The sequence below is a fragment of the Prionailurus bengalensis genome, chromosome B1, assembly GCF_016509475.1.
Source record: "Prionailurus bengalensis isolate Pbe53 chromosome B1, Fcat_Pben_1.1_paternal_pri, whole genome shotgun sequence".
In the NCBI taxonomy this organism is placed as follows: domain Eukaryota; kingdom Metazoa; phylum Chordata; class Mammalia; order Carnivora; family Felidae; genus Prionailurus; species Prionailurus bengalensis.
Window position 1 is genome coordinate 77,565,345 of NC_057344.1, and position 20,291 is coordinate 77,585,635.

Here is a 20,291-nt window from a genome sequence, read left to right on the forward strand (position 1 = left end):
TTTCAATTTCTTTGCCAAATAGAGCAAAAGCACCTCAAGAGTTGGGGCTTTACCTCACCTGCATTCTAGATGAGCTGGCAGTCAGAGGCTCTCAGTGAATACGTGTTAAGCACTTCTGAGCACCACAGATTTGCTTTAGCATTACAGATTGATTAAGTATAGACTAGCACAGTGGATGTTGACTTAACAAGGAAATTTTTACATATTTTTAATATACATAAAATTTACAGATGACCTATCTATATTTTATATATCCCATTTCCCTATATCAATGTCTAAACTGCTTTAAACATAGTTTGAGGAAGTCGTTAACCAGGAACCATTATACAACATAAATGACACAGAATTTTATGTGTCACTCAATTAATCTAAATATATCAGTACGAAAATTGCAAACACAACTGCATGAAAACCCAAATCATTAATGGAGATTAGGCACTCCGTCAAAGCAATTTCTATTTCCATGAGTAAAGTAGAAAACTTTTTTTAAATGTTTATTTTGAAAGAGTATGCTCAAGAGAGAGCAGTGGAGGGGCAGAGAGACAGAGAGAGAAGGAGAGAGAGAACCCCAAGCAGGCTCCAGGCTGTCAGCACAGAGCCCAACGTGGGGCTCAAACTCATGAACTATGAGATCATGACCTGAGCTGAAATCAAAAGTCAGATGCTTGACTGAACTACCAAGGTGCCCCTAAAGAAAATTTTGATTTTAGGAAGAAATATTTTTTGTTTTTTCCCCTGTTAAGTGTTTAGGTTTTTTATTAAAAAGTGAAATAGATGGACTTAACCACACAGGTTTTCGAACTTCAGAAAAAGATGACCTCTTCCACTTAATATTTTGGACAAGAAGGGATTTTTTTTTTAGTATAAAATCATCAACTTCATTGCAATACTCTAATCATTACTTTTATTTTTATTTTATTTTTGTTTCAAGTTAGTTTTTTGAATTCCAGTTAACATAGAGTGTAGTAATAGTTCAGGAGAATTTAGTGATTCATCACTTACATACAACACCCAGTGCTAATCACAAGTGCCCTCCTTAGTACCCATCACCCATCTAGCCCATCTTCCACCCACCTCCCTTCATCAACTCTGTTTGTTCTCTATCATTAAGAGTCTCACGTGGTTTGTTTCCCCTCTCTTCTCTTTTTACCCCTTCCCGTATGTTCATCCGTTTTGTTTCTTAAATTCCATATATAAGTATTTGTCTTTCTCTGACTTATTTGGCTTAGCATAATATACTTTAGCACCATCCACATCGTTGCAAATGGCAAGATTTCATTCTTTTTGATGGCCGAGTAATACTCCAGTGTGTGTATGTGTGTGTGTGTGTGTGTGTGTGTGTGTGTGTGTGTGTATAGATAGATAGACAGACATATATACACACACACACACACACACCCCACATCTTCTTTATCCATTCATCAGTCAATGAACATTTGGGCTTTCTCCATAATTTGCTATTGTTGATAATGCTGCTATAAACATCAGGGTGCATGTGCCCCTTCCAAACAGTATTTTTGTATCCTTTAGGTAAATACCTGGTGGTGATTGCTGGATAACAGGGTAGGTCTATTTTTAAGTTTCTGAGGAACCCCCATACTGTTTTCCAGAGTGGTGGAACACTATTGATTTTTAAAATAAAGTAGGGATAATTCTTCAATAAATTACCTTGAACAATATAATTCTGATAACATCTTATTAGCCAAAGCACATGAGCATTTACATTTTTAAAGCTATTAAAATTTATAAAGTATTCCATTAGATCACATCATAATTGACTAATGAAGACTGGACCATTTGTTTTCTATCCCACTATAATAATTTTAAGGAAAAGTATTCTTCTCTTTTTTTCTTTTAAACCAAGAAGCACTTTTGTATTCAGGTTTCCTAGTTATCATAGTGACTATATTTTTAAGTCATTCACAATAAATGTGTTACTGGAGATAGAATACTGCAGAACTTTTCATACTACAACAGATTTTCTCAAATATAAATTTACCTTGTGGTCACAGATCACCTGATCATATCAGGTGTATGCTGTGAAAGGAAGGGAAAAAGTAGTCAAAATTCCAGTAAAAATAAGAAAAGGCAGTATTACCTACATTCAGCATTTCTTCTGAATAACAATACTGATATCCATCCTGCCACAAACATCTGAAATGATTTGACAGCATAAAAAACAAAGGATAATTAATGAATTGCAGTAAAATACCACTTTTTCACACTGTGAAGATTTTCTATAATCTCCAAATACTTTCTGCCCATGGATTTAAGAAACTCCACTACACCAATTTTCTCATTTCCTGCTAAAACCAAATCTTTACTTTCTGAAACTACCTAAATTTCTTTAGGAATGTCTGCTTCTTATCTGGAATACAGTTTAGGAACAACCTCCCATGGGCATAAAACATATTACAACAATGAAATAATATTACCTTAAACAACTTCCCACATTCTGGGACAGGGAATCCTTTAGGATTCATCATCTCTCTTAACTCATTTCACACTCTCCAAGTGAACTTTCCAAAATGCAAATCTGATCCTCCTCCAATTCGTCAATGTCGATCCATAGCCCAATTTTTGAGGTTCCCATCCTTTGGAAATACAGTGTATGCTGTGCATAATCTTGCCCTTGACCTAATTTCAAAAACCTATACTCAACCACATATGTACTTACCTACATCTCTTACACTGGCCACTCCAAAACAACTTCCATTTCCCTCTCAAAATCCCCATATCCTTATTTCCCCCTCCTTATATCCATTAAATTAGGCTATCGCTTCTTAATCTCTGCACTACTGATGTTTTGAACCAGCTCATTCTTTGCTGTGGAGGGAAGCCCTGTGCACTGTAAGATATTTAGCAGCATCCCTAGCCTCTACCCATTAGATACCAGTACACATTCTACCAGTCAGTCACTGGATCTCTAGATGCCTCAATACTCACAAGCCCCTTAAGAACAAAGTTCTCTCAGGGCACCTGGGTGGCTCAGTCAGTTAAGCGTTTGACTTTAGCTCAGGTCATGATCTCACACCTCATGAGTTCAACCCCAGCACTGGGCTCTGTGCTGACAGGTCAGAGTCTGGAGCCTGCTTCAGATCCTGTCTCCATCTCTCTCTGCCCCTCCGTGACTCACGCTGTTTCTCAAAAATAAGTAAAAACCTTTAAAAAATTAAAAAAAAAAAAGAGGACACCTGAGAACAGGAGACCTGGAGTAATCACTGGGATACAGAATTGTTACGGTGTTTTTGTTTGCCACAAAGTCTAATCAGGACCCTGACGGGGTTCCCTATAAACCTTACTCTATGTATCCTTAAATATATCAAAAAGACATGGGATCTAACTTGCAAATGGTTCCATAGACCAAATCTAGGACATCTTGAGTTACTAAATGAAAATAAATTCTTCATCATGTGAAGGTGAACAGAAGTTTTGAGAAAAGTCTAAGAAGCTCTTTGGAGCTAAGTCTAAAGATTAAAGTAAATAATCATGCTACATAACTGATTCTGGAAAATCATTAAAAATGATTATAAAGTGATAAATCTGATCTTCCTTTGAATCTTGATAACAAGTTCTGAGAGTAAATAGAAAAATGTCTGGAGCAAAGGCAGACATAAATGCACTATCATATGCAAGATGTCTAACTGACATCAAAGGACTAGAGTTCGTTGGGTATGCAATATAGCATTCCTTGCAGAGATATCACCATATGCCTCCCTCAGGGTGATCACAGAATTAAATGACAACATGTGTAAATAGTCTGCCACAATATTTGGCACTAAGGGTTAGTCCCATCGTTAAAAACATCTTTAATGACATTCCCCATTGCCTAAGTGTGAAATTTGTGTCATTCAATATTAGAGTGTGACTGTGTGTCATAGGAAATGAGTACGTTTAAATCAAATTTCAATTTTCATTTTCTGACTCTGATGCACACAACCAGCTCCTCAGTGTGGTCAATCACACTGACCACAACCCTCTTAAATCCTAGAGGCTAAACTAGTGATTAAGACATTGACTGGTGCTGCCTGGGCAGGAATGATCTGGCGGTGAAAATCAATTTTAAAACTTCTAGAAAAGTTTCAAAATTTTATTTTTTATCTACATGTAAAAATCTTGGCTACTATATTAAGTGAAAATGTTAAAATCTGGATTAAGTTGCCGAATGAGACTTCCACAAGTATCCATGTGCACAACTTTTGCTTTCCATTTCACAACGATATGTGTCAACCATATTTTACTTCTAAAAATATATACCATAAGTGATACTACAGACTAGGTGTTTAATAAACTTAATCCTTCAGAAACACAACCATGTAACCTAATGTCAGTTTCAGTACGTACCCAGACACAGATATTTAAATACCTTCCATAACTCCTATCTTAAATGGCATTTTAATGACTTAGTATGTGGGCAAACAAAGAATGATATTTTCAAATATAATCAAACGTCTTCATGCTCATATTTAGCAAAACTTGCCATAAACCATCACAAAACAAAGAAAATTTTAAATAAAACTTGTATTATTTCAAGTCTTGGGAAGAGCCTGAAATGCGCAAGGAAAAGCAGAATGCTCCTTCTGGGTAAACGCTGCTTCATTGCAACAGTCCTTGGGCTCTGAAAATTAAACTTCTGTGGAGGCGAACCTCTAATGACTATGGAGCTTTCCAACACTTTGTGCTGCGAGTCTGGCAGCTGCATCACACTACAATTAAAATATTCTAAAAATACAACGAGAGAATATTCATGAAAGCTAGTCTTACTGAAGTATGGTGCTCTTCCTCACTTAAAAAAATATTATAAGAGGTTAACTTTTAAGTCCAGAAAATTGCACAGGATTACAAAAAAAGGAAATACAGACTCTAGCCCTATTTTTCTCCATGAAGGAATTTTTAAATTAGATTCAATTAGTTCCTCTTCTATAAGGCATCATCCTAAGAATATGGATGACCAGGGTCAAGCCTAACTTTTGCTCTCTAGAAAAATCCATGGTCATAAGGCTGAAAATAAAAACTTCCCTAAAGTGAAGAGAGTAAAACAGGCCAAAGTAGAGGTTTATGAACTGCTCTGTGGTCCGTAAACAAGCAGATTACAAAGAAAATGTTGGTGAGGCTTTAACTGGAAGAGAAGAACCCAAGATTCCAACTGGTTCTCAAAAGCTATCACAGGCCCCCAAAGATTTCTCATCTATAAAATTAGCAGGCTGGACTAAATAATTTCCTAAATAAGCTACACATTCTAAAACACTACACTGACTTTGCACCTGTCTTTGTTTTTACCAAAATGACCCTTTCTCAGAATCTAATCAACTGGTAATCATTGGTAGAAATTGTGATTAGCAGATATTCATAATAAATTACAAAAACAACAAAACAAATCCAAAAGTTATCGATGACCACCAAAAGCCAACAATTAACTTTACAAAGCATCTATTTCAAATAATCTCCTTGAGTTAATTCTGAATCAAAGTATCACAAAGCAAAAAGTTACATGAATTCACTAAATACTAGAAACATATCCATGGGATTTTTGGCATCTATGCAAAGATTATAAAGCAAACATTGAATGAAGTGATAGATTTTTCAGTTCAAGATTAAGACAACATAGTACCAAAATAAGGGTTATTAGATTAAAAAGAATAATCTCTCCCTACTAAACTTAACATTTTCAGGACTAGTTGGCCAGCACCTGCCTCTGGTATAAAACTTTATACACAAGTCAACTGGCTTTTCTTGTTAAACTACTTTCCAGAACAGAAAGTATCCAAGTTGGAGGTGGAGGCTTTTCCAAGGAATTTGGAAGAACGTGCGTTTTCCATGCAACAAATTAAGTATGTGCATTCAGCTTGGCTGTCATGTCTGGTCTTTTTATAAGTCTCTCCTAGCTACAGAAATACTGGGGCACATGCTGGTGGCATTGCCAACTAGGACAACTGTTTGTCTACAGTTTTGATAGTATCGCTGTCTCTCAAACCCCAAAATACTTGAGCCTCTTCCAGTAACCTACCTCGAGGAATCTACACCAAGGAAAGGAAATGATCCAGAACATGTTAAATCTATAAACAGCAAGATGACTAGAGGATAAGAGAATGAGAAACTGGAAATGATCCAAATGCCTAGCAATAGGTTAAATAAATTATGGTATGTCTAGCCAATTGAATATAATTTAGTCATTTATGTATGAAATATGAAGATTATGTAGCAACATAGAAGAGTATGATCAATAAGTGAAAAAAGCAGGATACATGATTACACGTAAAAACCATGTTATGTAAAAAGTATGTGTACATATGTATTTAAATTGCATTAACAAAACTGGTATTAGTAGTTCGCTTTAGGAAGTAGAGCGAGGCTGGGCAAGAAGGGCAAATGTGAAAAGAAAAGAAACTTTCACTCTTTGCATTTCTTTCAATTGTTTGTAAAGGAGTTCAAACAAATCACCCCAAAATGTGCAACTTTGGCATGAAGATTATTTCCAGCTGAAAACAATCAAGGCCTAAAAGGCTCAGGAAGAAACTTTGACCTTCCCTCCAACATCTGCCTGAAAAAAATGTAGATCTAGGACCTGCACCAGGAAGGGAATTATCACCCTATGTAACGACAGTATAATATGAACTAGGTATGGTACACAGGAAGGAACCCAGCAAGGCCTGCTTGATCAAAGTCCTCTATATGCCACGGTTTCTAGGTGGCCCAACAAACATTTGTTTACCAAGCATTGACTCTTTCCATTCTTCCTGTGAATTGCCTTCCTTCCGTTTGAAGCTTGGACTCCTGTTCCCTTCTCCTCAGGTCCAGAATGACATTATATATCTCATGTTGCCTGTTTTTGGAATCACATTTTTTTTCTTCTTTTTTCTCCCTTTTTTTTTTAAATTGAGGTGTAAGTTACATAAAGTACACAAATATTAAGCAAACAACCTGATAAATATTTCCATTTGTGTATCCCTCTGTAACTACCATTCAGATCAAGCTATAAAGCATTTCTAACACCACAGCAGACTCACTTACCCATCCCACTAGCAATAACATCCTGAAAAATAACTATTAATTCTCATCTCTATCACAATGGATTAATGTGGGGTTTTTTGGAAGGTAATTTTTTTTATGAAGTATCATTAACATACAGTGTTATATTTCTTAAATTTTTTAATGTTTGTTTATTTTTGAGACAGACCATGAGCAGGGAGGGGCAGAGAGAGACAGACAGAATCTGAAGCAGGCTCCAGGCTCTGAGCTGTCAGCGCAGACATAGGGCTTGAACTCATGAGCCGTGAGATCATGATCTGAGCCACCCAGGCACCCCAGCATAAAGTGTTAAATTAGTTTCAAGTGTACAACACAATGATTCAACAATTCCATACAGTACTTAGTGCTCATCAAGATAAGCATATTCTTGATTTCCTTTATCTATTGCATCCCTGCCCCCCAACTACCTCCCCCCTCCTCTGGCCACCATCAGGTTTGTTCTCTATATTTAACAGTCTGTTTCTTATATTTCTTTTGTTTTAAGTCCCACATAAGAGTGAAGTCATACTGTGTTTGTCTTTCTCTGACTTATTTCATTTAGCCTTATACCCTCTAGGTCCATCCTGAAATCTCATGTCTAAGTGAACTGTCTGTATGTACAAAATTAAACATGATTTTCTCCTGTTAATTTGTCTCATGTAAATTTTATTCTTAGACCAGCCAGAAGAACATTAAAAGAGAAAAATTTTTTCCTCCCCAACATCTGAATTTTCCAATAGAAATGTATGGACTTTACTTGGGTAATTTTCTCTTAAGAAAAAAAAAATGTATATAAAAATATGGGTAGGATACTCAATGGTATTAAAAATAATGTTAAAATGTAAGATTGTACATTTACTTTTCCTATTTTTTCTATATTTTCAGCAATGTCATATTCTTTAATTAAAAAAATTAAATCTATGAAATAACTCTAGAAGTCATCTTTTTGTCAAGCATATAATTACTCCTTAACCTTTTTTTCCATTTTTCAGATCCTATTCAAAGAATAATCTTGTCATATAATCTACAATTACACAGAATGCATTGCAGATAAACCCCAGGTAAAAGTGTATCACTCTAAAACCTAAAAAAAAATTTTTTTAAATCCGAAATAACCTGATTAGCTTATTAGTTCTTTGTCCTATCCCTCATCTTTATCACTAAAGCCTTTCACAGAGCTTGACCATGGAGGCTTACAGCACAGCAGTGAAGTGTGTATGTGTATGTTGGTGGAGAGGGGCTGGAACATACTTCCTGGGTGTGAATTCTAGCTCCACCACCAGCTGCGTGATTTTGAATGGTTACTTTGTTTTAATTTCTCCAATGTAAAATGGGAATTGTAATACCAAACTCTCAAGATTGTTGTGAGGACTAGTGGAGAAGACTAATATAAAGCACTAATGCCTGCTGTAGTAAGCTACTAGCTTTAATCTATTAGCTAATTAAGCTGTTAGCTATTATTCTAAGCATTCTAAAATATGAAACAAAATCTATTTTTAACAATTATTATAACCATTGCAAAATACATTTATAACAAAAACACAATGAATCTAACACAATTTTATGATCCATGCATTACTCCAGCTTAGACATCCAAGGATAAATAAGGAAAGAAAAGAGTTTGCAATGATGACATTTTTATCTCAGCTACACTTTACATTGCATAATTCATTGCAAGCTGAAATTGTTTTCCTTAAACATCTCTTCTTTTCCTGATTTGCAACTGCAGTGACTACTAACAGGATTTTAGTGTTTTCCTCCAGCTTTCCATTAAAAGGGAGAAAATATTATTTAAGGTCAGGGGAAACTGTTTATACAAAGGATACCAGAATGGCAAAACACAAACTTTACTTCAACAAAAAAATAAGAGAGATATCTAAGTGCTTCTTTCTTTCTTCCTGCTGTTTATATCACTCTTTGAAAAGAGGGTTCATTAAATCAAAAACTAAGATTAACCCCCCCGCCCCTCCTTAAAATCTGCTTACATTCAGGGATCAAAGAACAAACGAATGTTTTCTCTTCCTATGCCTAGACTTTCTCCAGTTCTGAAAAATCCTACTAGTTACTCTTACTCTATTGATTCCCGATTGGGATAAATTAAATCAGGGCTACTCACACTGTAGAGATAAAGATGTATCTAATAAGACAAAACACAGTCATCTAGATTTCTATTATCTACAAAAAGAAATGCATGCAGTGGGAGCAGTGGGAGAATTAATACCAAACTCTGTCCTCATCTACTTCAAGGAAAAAATATACCAGGATTAAATGAAGCACAGAAAACATTTAAAAACAGATATCAACCATTTGATTTTTATGTAGCAATTTTTGAGGGAAAAAAATGCTGTAAATAAGAATGGTCAGGTCTATTACAAAGAAGTGAACTTTCACTAGAAGCTGTCATGCCAGAAAGGGTACAAAAATAAGTTATTATTCATATAATTGCATCCATGAAATAATTAAACTTTTTAAAAAGTGATGGTGGAAATCTTCATAAACCCTAAGATGAGTGATAAGAGGAAGGTACTCCAAGGGGTTGTCATGATCCCCAAAGAGGATCTACTGCATGTGTGTAATCCTCAGACTGGCAGTGGTCCCAAAGTCTGGAAGTATTTTACCCCCAAGCATCAACTGCTAGCAATTTCTGAGTCTGCTTTGCCTCTGCCCATGACAAGAATCAACTTGTTCCAAAATTCTACTAAATATGTTTCTTTTATGTTAAAACTCTGCTGTTTCTGGGAAAGCTAAAAGCTAGAATTTTTTACACATGTGGACAAAAGCTATATTTGGACCTTTCATTCTCTTAACAGAATAAAAACAGTTATAAAGAACTCCCCCCTGCTGCAGTTTATTATAAGAAAGTAACTCTTTTGAAAAAATGTTAAAAGTAAACCTTATTCTCCTATTCAATTCTTTTAACTTAAAAGTTCAAGGTTTTATTTAAAAAATAAGAGTAAAGCATTTAATCTAAATTAACTGCAAGTTTTAAAAAAACTACTTAAGAGGAAAATAGTCATGACTTCTATTTACAGATAATTTTTTCTAGTCACTTCATCTATAAGCACATACATTGTACATTTCTTCAAAAAAATCGATAACATCACTTTTAAGTATTAAATACTTAAAATCCCACAAGACTAAATCATTATTTCTTAGATTTCTCTTGAAATACATGTAAAACCATTTGGGACATCTTTATTTAATCCCCTGTGAAACTGTAGTGCCCAACTGCATGTTAGCATCATACAACAAAGACTATAAACCGTATCATGCTGACACACGTGCCTCAACTAGATAAGAAGTAGACAGACTAGCTATGAGAACACCTCTAAGTTCTGAAATAAAGTTTAGCATGTGGCCTAAATGTTAACAAAGGTAACAATCCAACAAGTCTTTCTTTTTGAATCATTTCACTTACTTGACACCATGATTTTTGAATCTTAGCAGTATTGACCTCTTGGACCCCAGCAAATTATGCTGTGTGTGTTCTGTGCAGTGTAAGATGGTTAGCAGCATTCCTGGCCTCTCCCCACTTACTACACGCCAGGGGAATCCTCATGCCCAGGCATGGCATCAAAAAAGGATTCCCATTCAATGAATGGGTGACAGATGGTAATCACTTATTCTGGTGAGTACTGTGTAATGTACTCAATTATCAAATCCCTATGCTGTACACCTGAAACTAATATAAGATTGTATGTCAACAGTACTTCAATAGTAAAAATTAAAAAAAAAAAAAAAAGACTCCAGACAGTCTAAACGTCCCCTAGAGATGAAATCGTACCCAGTTGAGAACCACCAAGAGTTAACGTGGATAAAATCCTAAAATATTACTTTATTTGAAGTGATTTTATAAGGAGATATAAAATGCATGAGTTATATGTACTAATCAAGTCTACCTTGTAAATGAAATCAATACTACTAGGAAGATGTGATAATCCATTTTGATGGAAGAGAAGATCCAAGGGACATTGTTTTAACAATAATGCTACTGGCACATGACGCTTTAATCAAGAAAGCCTTCAAGCCCACAAAAGATAACCAGGGCCCCTTAAGACTCTAGCATAGGTATCAGGATGAGATCAGTGACTGTTCATGATGAACTGCCTATAAATTGTTACTCTATCCTTGTGTTAAATATCAGATCAATGTAAGATGAAAAAAAAACCGCACCTGAGCAGAAGTAACCAGATAAGGCAGACAGCCTAAAATTTTGTGTGGGGACAACTTATTAACAGATCTAGGTTCCTTTCTCATTCCTTTCTTTTCACCTAAATGAAGCTGTCCTCTTCTTGAAAATGTTCAGAGAACAGATTGTTTTACATGCCCACAGAGAAATCATTTTATAGGTGTGTCTGGGTGGCTCAGTAGGTTAAGCATCTGACTCTGGATTTCAGCTCAGGTCATGATCTTGCTGTTCATGAGATCAAGCCCCATGTCAGGCTCTGTGATGACAGCACAGAGCCTGCTTAGGATTCTCTCTCTTCCTCTCCCTCTGCTCCTTCCCCCTCTCCCCTCTCTTTCAAAATACATACATTTTTAAAAAAGAAATCATTTTATAAAATCAAATCAAAATGAACACTGATCAAAGATTTGCATTAACCTTAAGCATAAGACAAATTTCCTACGCTATTTCAACGTTTATTTATTTTTTTGGGGACAGAGAGAGACAGAGCATGAACGGGGGAGGGGCAGAGAGAGAGGGAGACAGAATCGGAAACAGGCTCCAGGCTCCAAGCCATCAGCCCAGAGCCTGACGCGGGGCTCGAACTCACGGACCGCGACATCGTGACCTGGCTAAAGTCGGACACTTAACCGACTGCGCCACCCAGGCGCCCCTCCTACGCTATTTCAAAGCAAGAAATAAAAGTTCTCATTATAACACATATTAGCCAAAAATCAGACTTCAAGTTTTAAATAGCAAGTCAACCTATAGCACAGGTGTTGGATCAGCATGCCAAGAAAACTATAGCTTTTAAGGATACCTGGAATTCTGAAAATATGACACCTAAAAATTGTGTCTATCAAAAGTAAAATCTGTAATTTTTCCAGAGAAGTACTTTATTTGAAAGTTTAAAGATATCTTCTTTCTTTGCACATGGGAAGTAATGTTGTAAGTTCTATATAGTGACAAAAGTGATTCATGTAACGTTTTATAGTCATATGCTAAAATTTCAAAGATTAACTCATAATGTTTTCATTTTACAACTGATTGAAATCAGTCTTTGTTTTCCTTCTCAGTGCTTAAGTTTTTGCTTCTAAGCAGACATGAGAAAGTCTGCTTAGAAATCAGAACAGCATATACTGGATTTCTGAGGGCAACTATAATCATGTTTCCTTCTGAATTAGTTTTTTAAAAATCTCCCTCTACTTTTCTTTCTTACACAAAATTGAAAACATACTACAGAGGTTTTTTTTCTTGCTTTTTCCACTCAACATTTTCCCAGGTCTTTATAAATATTCCCCCAAATATAATTTTCAATGGCTGCTACATACGAATTCTATGGTATTATTATTTAGCTCTTTTCTACATTAGGGATCTTAAGTTGTTTTGAATCCTTTGCTTTTATTGCTGAAATGAAAATTCTTATGCATAATCATGTTTGCATCTCAGGTTATTTTGAATAAATTCCTAGAAGTTAATTTATCAATTCAAATAGTAAGAACATTGTAAAGTTGTACAAAACAAATTGCTTTCCATAAAGATTATAAAATTTATACTTCCAACATTCTTTGAAAATACCAATTCACTCCATATTCAAAAAAAGTAAATTTTCTTTTTTAAAAACTGTCCATTTTAAATATCAAAAATACTATCTCAGTGCTTTAATTCATTTTTTAGTGAGATTGAACTCTTTTATACTCAGTATTTATAATTCTCTCTTTTCAAGGTGTTGTCTTTTATCTATCTTGCCATTGCAGTGTTGTTTTTTTCCTATTCAACTACTATAACTCAATACAAAGGATCTAAATCTTGCTAATGACATCTGTAAATTTTTATTTTGTAAGTTGTCTAGCCAACCTTTCCCCTTGTGATTTTCCCGCAATTTTTATGCTTAGGAACTCCTTTCTCATTTCAACCTAACTATTGACATATTTTCTTTTAGTTCTTTTGTTTCATTTGATGTATATATTTTTAAAACACTTGGAATTTATTTTTGGTATGGAATCAGGATGATGACTTAATATCTGGTAGCATAAGAGCACATTAATCATTATTTACAAAATTTTCTGCCTCTTTTTCCAGATTAGCTATTGAAATCACTTGGGTAGTCCTCCCCCCACCAGAAAAAAAATCTCATTTAGGTTCTTACTGAAATTGCAATTAAATTATAAATAAAAAATAGGGAGAATACATAGAAGAATGTTGAATACTGGGGCTGTCAGGCAATTACCTCACACCTATTATAGAAATACTTCCAATATCTCATTTGTTTACCACACATAAGCTTTTTGTGTCAGGTGGTAGTTTTTAGAAGTGTATTAGAGATTTCACTGTCCATTTTTATTACTGATTTTTTTTATAAATATTTATTTTTGAGAGAGAGAGAACATGTGGGTATGCATGCGGAGTGGGCAGAGAGATAGGGATCAGAGGTTCTGAAGCCAGCTCCCCACTTATAGCAGACAGCCCGACACAGGGCTTGAACTCACGAACCGCGAGATCATGACCTGAGCTGAAGTTGGATGCTCAACCAACTGAGCCACCCAGGTGCCCCTATTACTAAATCTTTACCTAATATTAATCTTGTATTTTGTCAAATACCTTTACAACCATTTTGGGATTACATGTGCCTTTATGCTTTATCCTCTAGATCTCATGTATAAACAGATTTCTTAACAGTGATCCATTCTTTAATTCCTGTCATTAAGTCCAGCTCTTAGTAGTGTAGTATTTTTTAATATGTGGGTAATGTGGGGTTGCTTGTGCTTTAGTTAACATTTTTACATACTGATATATCTAGTCTGGAGCTTCTTTGAAGGCAATTTTTTAGATAATTATTAACATTTCAATGATCACCCATTTCAATTAGATGTTCAACTTCCGTATTTCACTTCCATTTTCCCTGAAAAATGTTCATTTGGAGATTTTCAATCTCAATTTTTAAAATCTCATCTGCATTTACTGTTTATATGCCATTCAGGTTTTTTAATTTTGCACATTTATGGCTTTCATTTTTCTTTTTGTTAGGGGTCTTAAATGTTTGTCTCTGTTTCCTGTCTTCCTGTGTCAACCAAGAATTAGTTATTTAACTTGCCACATCTTTATTTTACTTTAATTAATTTTCACTCACTTGCACAATGAGTCTTGTCTTGTGCCATGCTATTAACTCAATTTGTAAAGTGTCTGTTGCCATTCATACTATGAACCTTGGGCAGGCTGCTACGAAAGGTCATGTCTTCCAATCGCCAATTTAATTAATTAGAAAAGTCACTATTAGCTCAACATAATCTGCTGGAATTTTTAGAACCTAGTTTTTAAATTCTGTTAATGTTTCAAGAAAAAATCAGCTAACTAGGTGTTAGGAATCTGGTGTTAGGAAATTAGAAAACTACCTTCTTGCATTTTTTCTAGAAGGCACTGCTCCAATGTTTCATTTTCAGCACTATATGAGCTAAACACTTCAGAGTACATTAAGTGCGCTATAGGGAAGAAGCAAAAGGGAATGAAGAAACAAATTTAATCCTGGAAACTATAATGTTCAATAAAATGTAAATACAAACAATTTACCTTTACTGAAATTAGGAAAAAAATATACTTCAGAAGCCACATGTTTCTTTTTAGGAATGATAATCTGATTGTGGCAAAACTCAGTATTCATGCATTCTTCAGATTTGCCCAATTTTTCTTCTTTTTTTAAGTTTATTTATTTTGAGAGAGAGAGCATGCACAGGCAAGAGATGGGCAGACAGAGAGTAAGAAAGAGAATCCCAAGCTGGCTCCACACGGTCAGATCCTGATCTCACGAACCATGAGATCATGGCCTGAGCTGAAGAGCTGGACGCTTAACCAACTGAGCCACCTGGGCACCAAGCCTAATTGTTCTTCTTTAGCCCATTAGATTTCCTGATATATTGTTACCATAATTTGGCTTTCACTTTCCTGTGTAATTTTTGTATATTTTTCAGAAATGCTGATTAATTACCTCCATGGTGCTCCATGAAACTCACATAGACATTCCTATCAAAATACTTTTTTGAAATGCATTTTCAACATTATATATAGGTGAGGAGAAAAGGTTTCTCCTTTCTAGGCTTTTCTAACATTTCTAAAAATGTTAAATATCTTTAATTTGGACTCCTACAAGTTACCAAACCCATAAATGACTCTACTAGTCAACAGGTGTTCTTATTCTTAGAAAACCTTCCACTTAATATAGGAAGCCTCTTCAACTTCTAGTCTTCCCTCAGAAGTTTACATTTCCCTAGCCCCCCAAAAATGATTAATCCAATTAAAAAATGGGCAGAAGACATGAACAGATAACTTTTCCAAAGAAGACGTATAAAAATGACCAACGGACACATGAAAAAATGCTCAACATCACTCATCATCAGGGAAATACAAATCAAGACCACGATGAGATACCACCTCATACCTGTCAGAATGGCTAAAATTAACAGCACAAGAAACAACAGGTATTGGTAGGGATGCAGAGAAAGAGGAACCTTCCTGCACTGTTGGTGGGAATGCAAACTGGTGCAGCCACTCTGGAAAATAGTATGGAGGGTCCTCATAAAGTTAAAAATAGAACTACCCTATGATTCAGCAATTGTACTACTAGGTATTTACCCAAATACAAAAATACTAATTCAAAGGAATACATGCACCCTGATGTTTAGAGCAGCATTATCAACAACAGCCAAATACAGAAACAGCTCATGTCTGTCAATAAACGAATGAATAAAGAAGATATGGTATAAGTATACATATATACAAACATATATATACATGTATACATATATATATATACACATACACAATAAAATATCATTCCACCATAAAAAAGAATGAAATCTTGCCATTTGCAATAACATGGTTATAGCTAGAGAGTATTATGCTAAGTGAAATAAGCCAGTCAGTGAAAGAAATACCATATGACTCCACATATGAGTGAAATCAGAGTCTTCTATAAGACTCTGGACTACTTATTGTCAAATATGTAACTACCATGATACAGGGAGACTTTAAAAGTAAGACGGAGAGCTGGGGGGGCTAGTGAACATCTTACCTGCTTTCCGTCCAGCGTGCAGAGCCTCTTGACCACTCCTGAATCTAGTTTAATGGCTTCGGTGATATCTGTCAAGACCTGTTCAAATGAATGAGCAGTCTTCTTATTTAGAAGGATCCTCACGGCTTTTCTAGGCTTCACTCCACTTCGAATCACGGTCACCAATTTCGGTTTGATGAAATCTTTACTTTCCTTCACTTCACTTTTCACCGAGGGGGGAGCAGCCAAGGCTCGGGATGTCCCACCCTTGATGTTCACAGACCAGTTCGGATTAATATTTTTGGTGTAATCAACTTTACGAAATGGTTCATTTGATGCACACACGTAACTCTCACCTAAAAAAGCAAAAACCAGTTATATTAGCATAATTATCCTCACCACAGAAGCACTGTATCTTAAGAACAAATGGAGACCCATTAAGTGAACTCTGAAACCTAACAGGTTCGCTGGAAGGGGATTCACATCCTTTTCCTTTGGCATTCTGTCCACCTTTCTCTCTATTTAAACATCTAGATTGGTTTTGAGAGAGAGAATAACACACATTACGAAGTGAAAAGCACAGGACAAATGAAACAAGAGAGATTTGGGCTTTATTCTGATCAAATATGTCACCCCGAATAACTCCTCTGCACTTTGGTTCTCAAGATCACTGTCTATAAATTCAAGTTGTTGAATCAGATGAATTCTAGAGTACTTTCTAATTCCAAAAGCTATTAACCATTTTAATTTTTTTTTAATCTCATTCTGGAAGAAATAATATATTCACACAAAGAAATAAAACTATTTTTCTCCTTCCAATTACAGATTTCAGTCCTAACTGAAGAATGATTACTCCATCCTCACATAGCTGTCTAAAATATATTTAGTCATAAGATCATTTACTCAATTAATGAAGTACTGCAAAAACAAAGGAAGAGTTTTGACAGCTCAAAGAAATATACTTCAGGCATTTTTTTCTTAACTAAAGAATGTGAATTTAGAATAGTTCAAATAGACAGCCTTTTCTATATTCACTTAAATGGGAAAGGATATTAAGCATTTTAAAATGATGTGTTCCTTATTCATGCAGCCTTCTGCCTAATTCTTATTAAGTAAAATATAAAAACTATAATATTTGTTGATTAGCTTACCAAGTCAATGCTCATTAATTTTAAGTTCCAAAATTACAGGTTGAAAAATAATTTTTATAATTATATGTTGAAAACCATAATTCATAATTATATGTTTAAAATCATAATTTTTCTTTCAGGAAACCCAGAAGTCACCCAATCCTTTTATTCTCACCTTTCTGGCATACAAGAGGACTACACTGTAAAATTTTCTCTAATATACCTTCTAACTCAAAAAGAATCCAGTATTTTTTCTCATTTTCAGTGTAACAGTCTCACTCTTAATAATTATATGACATCAGTCTTAACGTTCATGCTTAAAACAAAAATAGTCAAAATAGTGAAAAGGAATTCCTGAGAAAAACCTACTAATATAAATATTTAACATCCTATGATTTAGGATGTTCTTAAAATCCTGATTAATGGAGAACTTGAAGACTCCCAAAGGCACACAAACAATTCAGTAACAGATCAGGCATATAAGAAGGGTCTAAAAAGAGGAGTAACATCTTCTATCTAACGGTATAACGAGGCCACTGTCCAACTAGGGAACCAGCCACAGGCTTTAATGCTGCTTCCACACCAGTAGTCTGAAAGCCAGCCCAACCATCTCCATTCAGTTAGATTTTTCATCTCTGTAGGTTTATCTAAATCACTTTTCACAGTGTAATCATCTGGGGAAGTGGTATGTAATTTCAAATACACGCATAAATTTCATAAAATAGAACTATATACCACATGCATGTATTTATGAGCAAAAATACTTATGATTTTGCTTTAATTTTATAGAGAACACAAGTCTCACATTGAAAAGCTCTATTTTTCCAACAATAAAAACTTAATTGTATGTTCTGATTCAAAATATTAAGACGAAGAAAAGGAAATTTCAGCAAGAGACTGTTTTGTTTTTGTTTTTGTTTTTTTAAGGGCAGGGAGAAGTCAGCTGGGGAAAAGCCTTTCCCAGTATAAATGAAAAAAACAATGGCAAAGAGAAACAAAACAAGAGCATGTTTAGTATGTCAGATTTCCTTGATCAACCTAGTCCCTGCACAGTTGACGTATCAACCAAGCAAACTGCCTTTGAAATTCGTCTGTATTTTGCCTCTTTACACAGGTTCAGGATGCCAGAATGAAAACAGGTAGAGGAAGTCTGTCTTTTAATTTGTGTATGTGTGGTTACACGTACATTTTAATTCCCTCCTTCTCTCCCTTTTTTGCTTCATAATGTTTCAATTAAGAACTTGTAGGGGTACCTGAGTGGCTCAGTCAGTTAAGGGTCTGACTTCAGCTCAGGTCATGATCTCATGGTTTGTGAGTTTGAACTCCACATCAGACTCTGCACTGACAGCGCAAAGCCTGCTTTGAATACTGTCTCCCACTCTCTGCCTCGGTCTCTCTCTCAAAAATAAACATTAAAAAAAACCAAAACAAAACTTGTAGATCAGGGGCACCTGGGGGGCTCAGTCAGTCAAGTGTCTGACTCAAGCTCAGCTCAGATCTTGAGGTTGTGAGTTCAGGCCCCACATTGGGCTCCACACTGGGCATAGAGCCTATTTAAAAAACAAAGACTGGGGCGCCTGGGTGGCGCAGTCGGTTAAACGTCCGACTTCAGCCAGGTCACGATCTCGCGGTCCGGGAGTTCGAGCCCCCCGTCGGGCTCTGGGCTGATGGCTCAGAGCCTGGAGCCTGTTTCCCATTCTGTGTCTCCCTCTCTCTCTGCCCCTCCCCCGTTCATGCTCTGTCTCTCTCTGTCCCAAAAATAAATAAACGTTGAAAAAAATAAATAAATAAAAGTAAGAAAAATAAAAAACAAAGATTTGTAGATCAGTTCTATAATATATAAAGTTTTGAACCAGCAATCGCCTGCTAGACAGAGCCTCACCCCTTCCTTGTACGCATGGCAGACAAATAACAGTCCACAGAGTGTTCTTCAGTTAGGCCTGGACTCTTCCTCATAATATGCAAGGAGTACCTACTATGCGCTAGCTCACATGCTAAATGCTGACATAATAAGATACCCACTTTGGCATTCTTGGTATACAACATTTCAGCAGCAAGGTTTAAGACAGGTAAACCTGTGTTTCTGTATACTGGGCACATAAAGCCCTATAGTACAGATGTCATACTTTGATAACAATAGCCACCAAGATACCTAGGCTAGTTTCCCTTGCTATGTCCCCACCCTGATTAAACAGTCTCTGATTGTAATTTTTTCACTTCCATATTTGTCTATCAGGAGAGAATATGGTGACAAAAGAATTTAAGATTTTGGTTCCTTGGCCAGTTAGAGCTCTTGCTGTTAACCAAACAATAAATTATTATTCTGTTAGGTACTAAGCACCCACAAGATTGCTTAGAAGCAATCAGCCTCCCCTCAACCAGATTCATGCTACTGTAGAGATTCTGGTTTAAGATTTGTTACTTTCCTGCCAACTTGTCACTTCCCCCTACCTCCCCGTTCTGGCGAGGAATATCACTTCCTGCTAAAAGTACTTACTTAGAAACCTACACACCATTCTTCACTCTTCTGGTTTCCCTACATGCTACATTCTGACATCAAGTTCTGTCCTATTTTCTAAATATTTCTCAAAATGTCCACTCTCTGTGTCCTGACCACCACCTACTTTCTACTTGGATCAGTTCAAGAATCTTGTGTTTTCTGCTGACTCCCCAATAATGTAACAAATGGCAGTACATCTTATGCTATTAATACACCTGAAAAAGTACATCCTGAAGTAATGAGTTTTGATATACTGATAAAATACATATTCTGAAAAGATTTTTTAAAATTTGCCAATACATACTAAAACCACACTTACCCAAACAAGGAAAAGATAAGCATAAGAGTTAAACTAAGATATAAATGTGTATGTATACATATATCATATATGGACATATGAAAAATAAAGAAGTCCCTGAAGTCCACAACAGATCTGACATTAAC

General features: G+C 35.6%; 1 protein-coding gene across 8 annotated transcripts in view; it reads right to left on the reverse strand.

Moving 5' to 3' along the window:
- DCLK2 (doublecortin like kinase 2) overlaps positions 1–20,291 on the reverse strand; it is a 153,124-nt gene that overhangs the window by 114,995 nt on the left and 17,838 nt on the right. For all 8 annotated transcript variants that reach the window (XR_006295278.1, XR_006295273.1, XM_043567721.1 and 5 more), the window contains exon 2: positions 16,239–16,573. Coding sequence is in view for 6 of the 8 variants with exons in the window: in XM_043567721.1 (XP_043423656.1) it covers positions 16,239–16,573 (335 nt within the window). In the remaining 2 variants the exon portion in view is untranslated. The remainder of the gene's footprint in view (positions 1–16,238; positions 16,574–20,291) is intronic.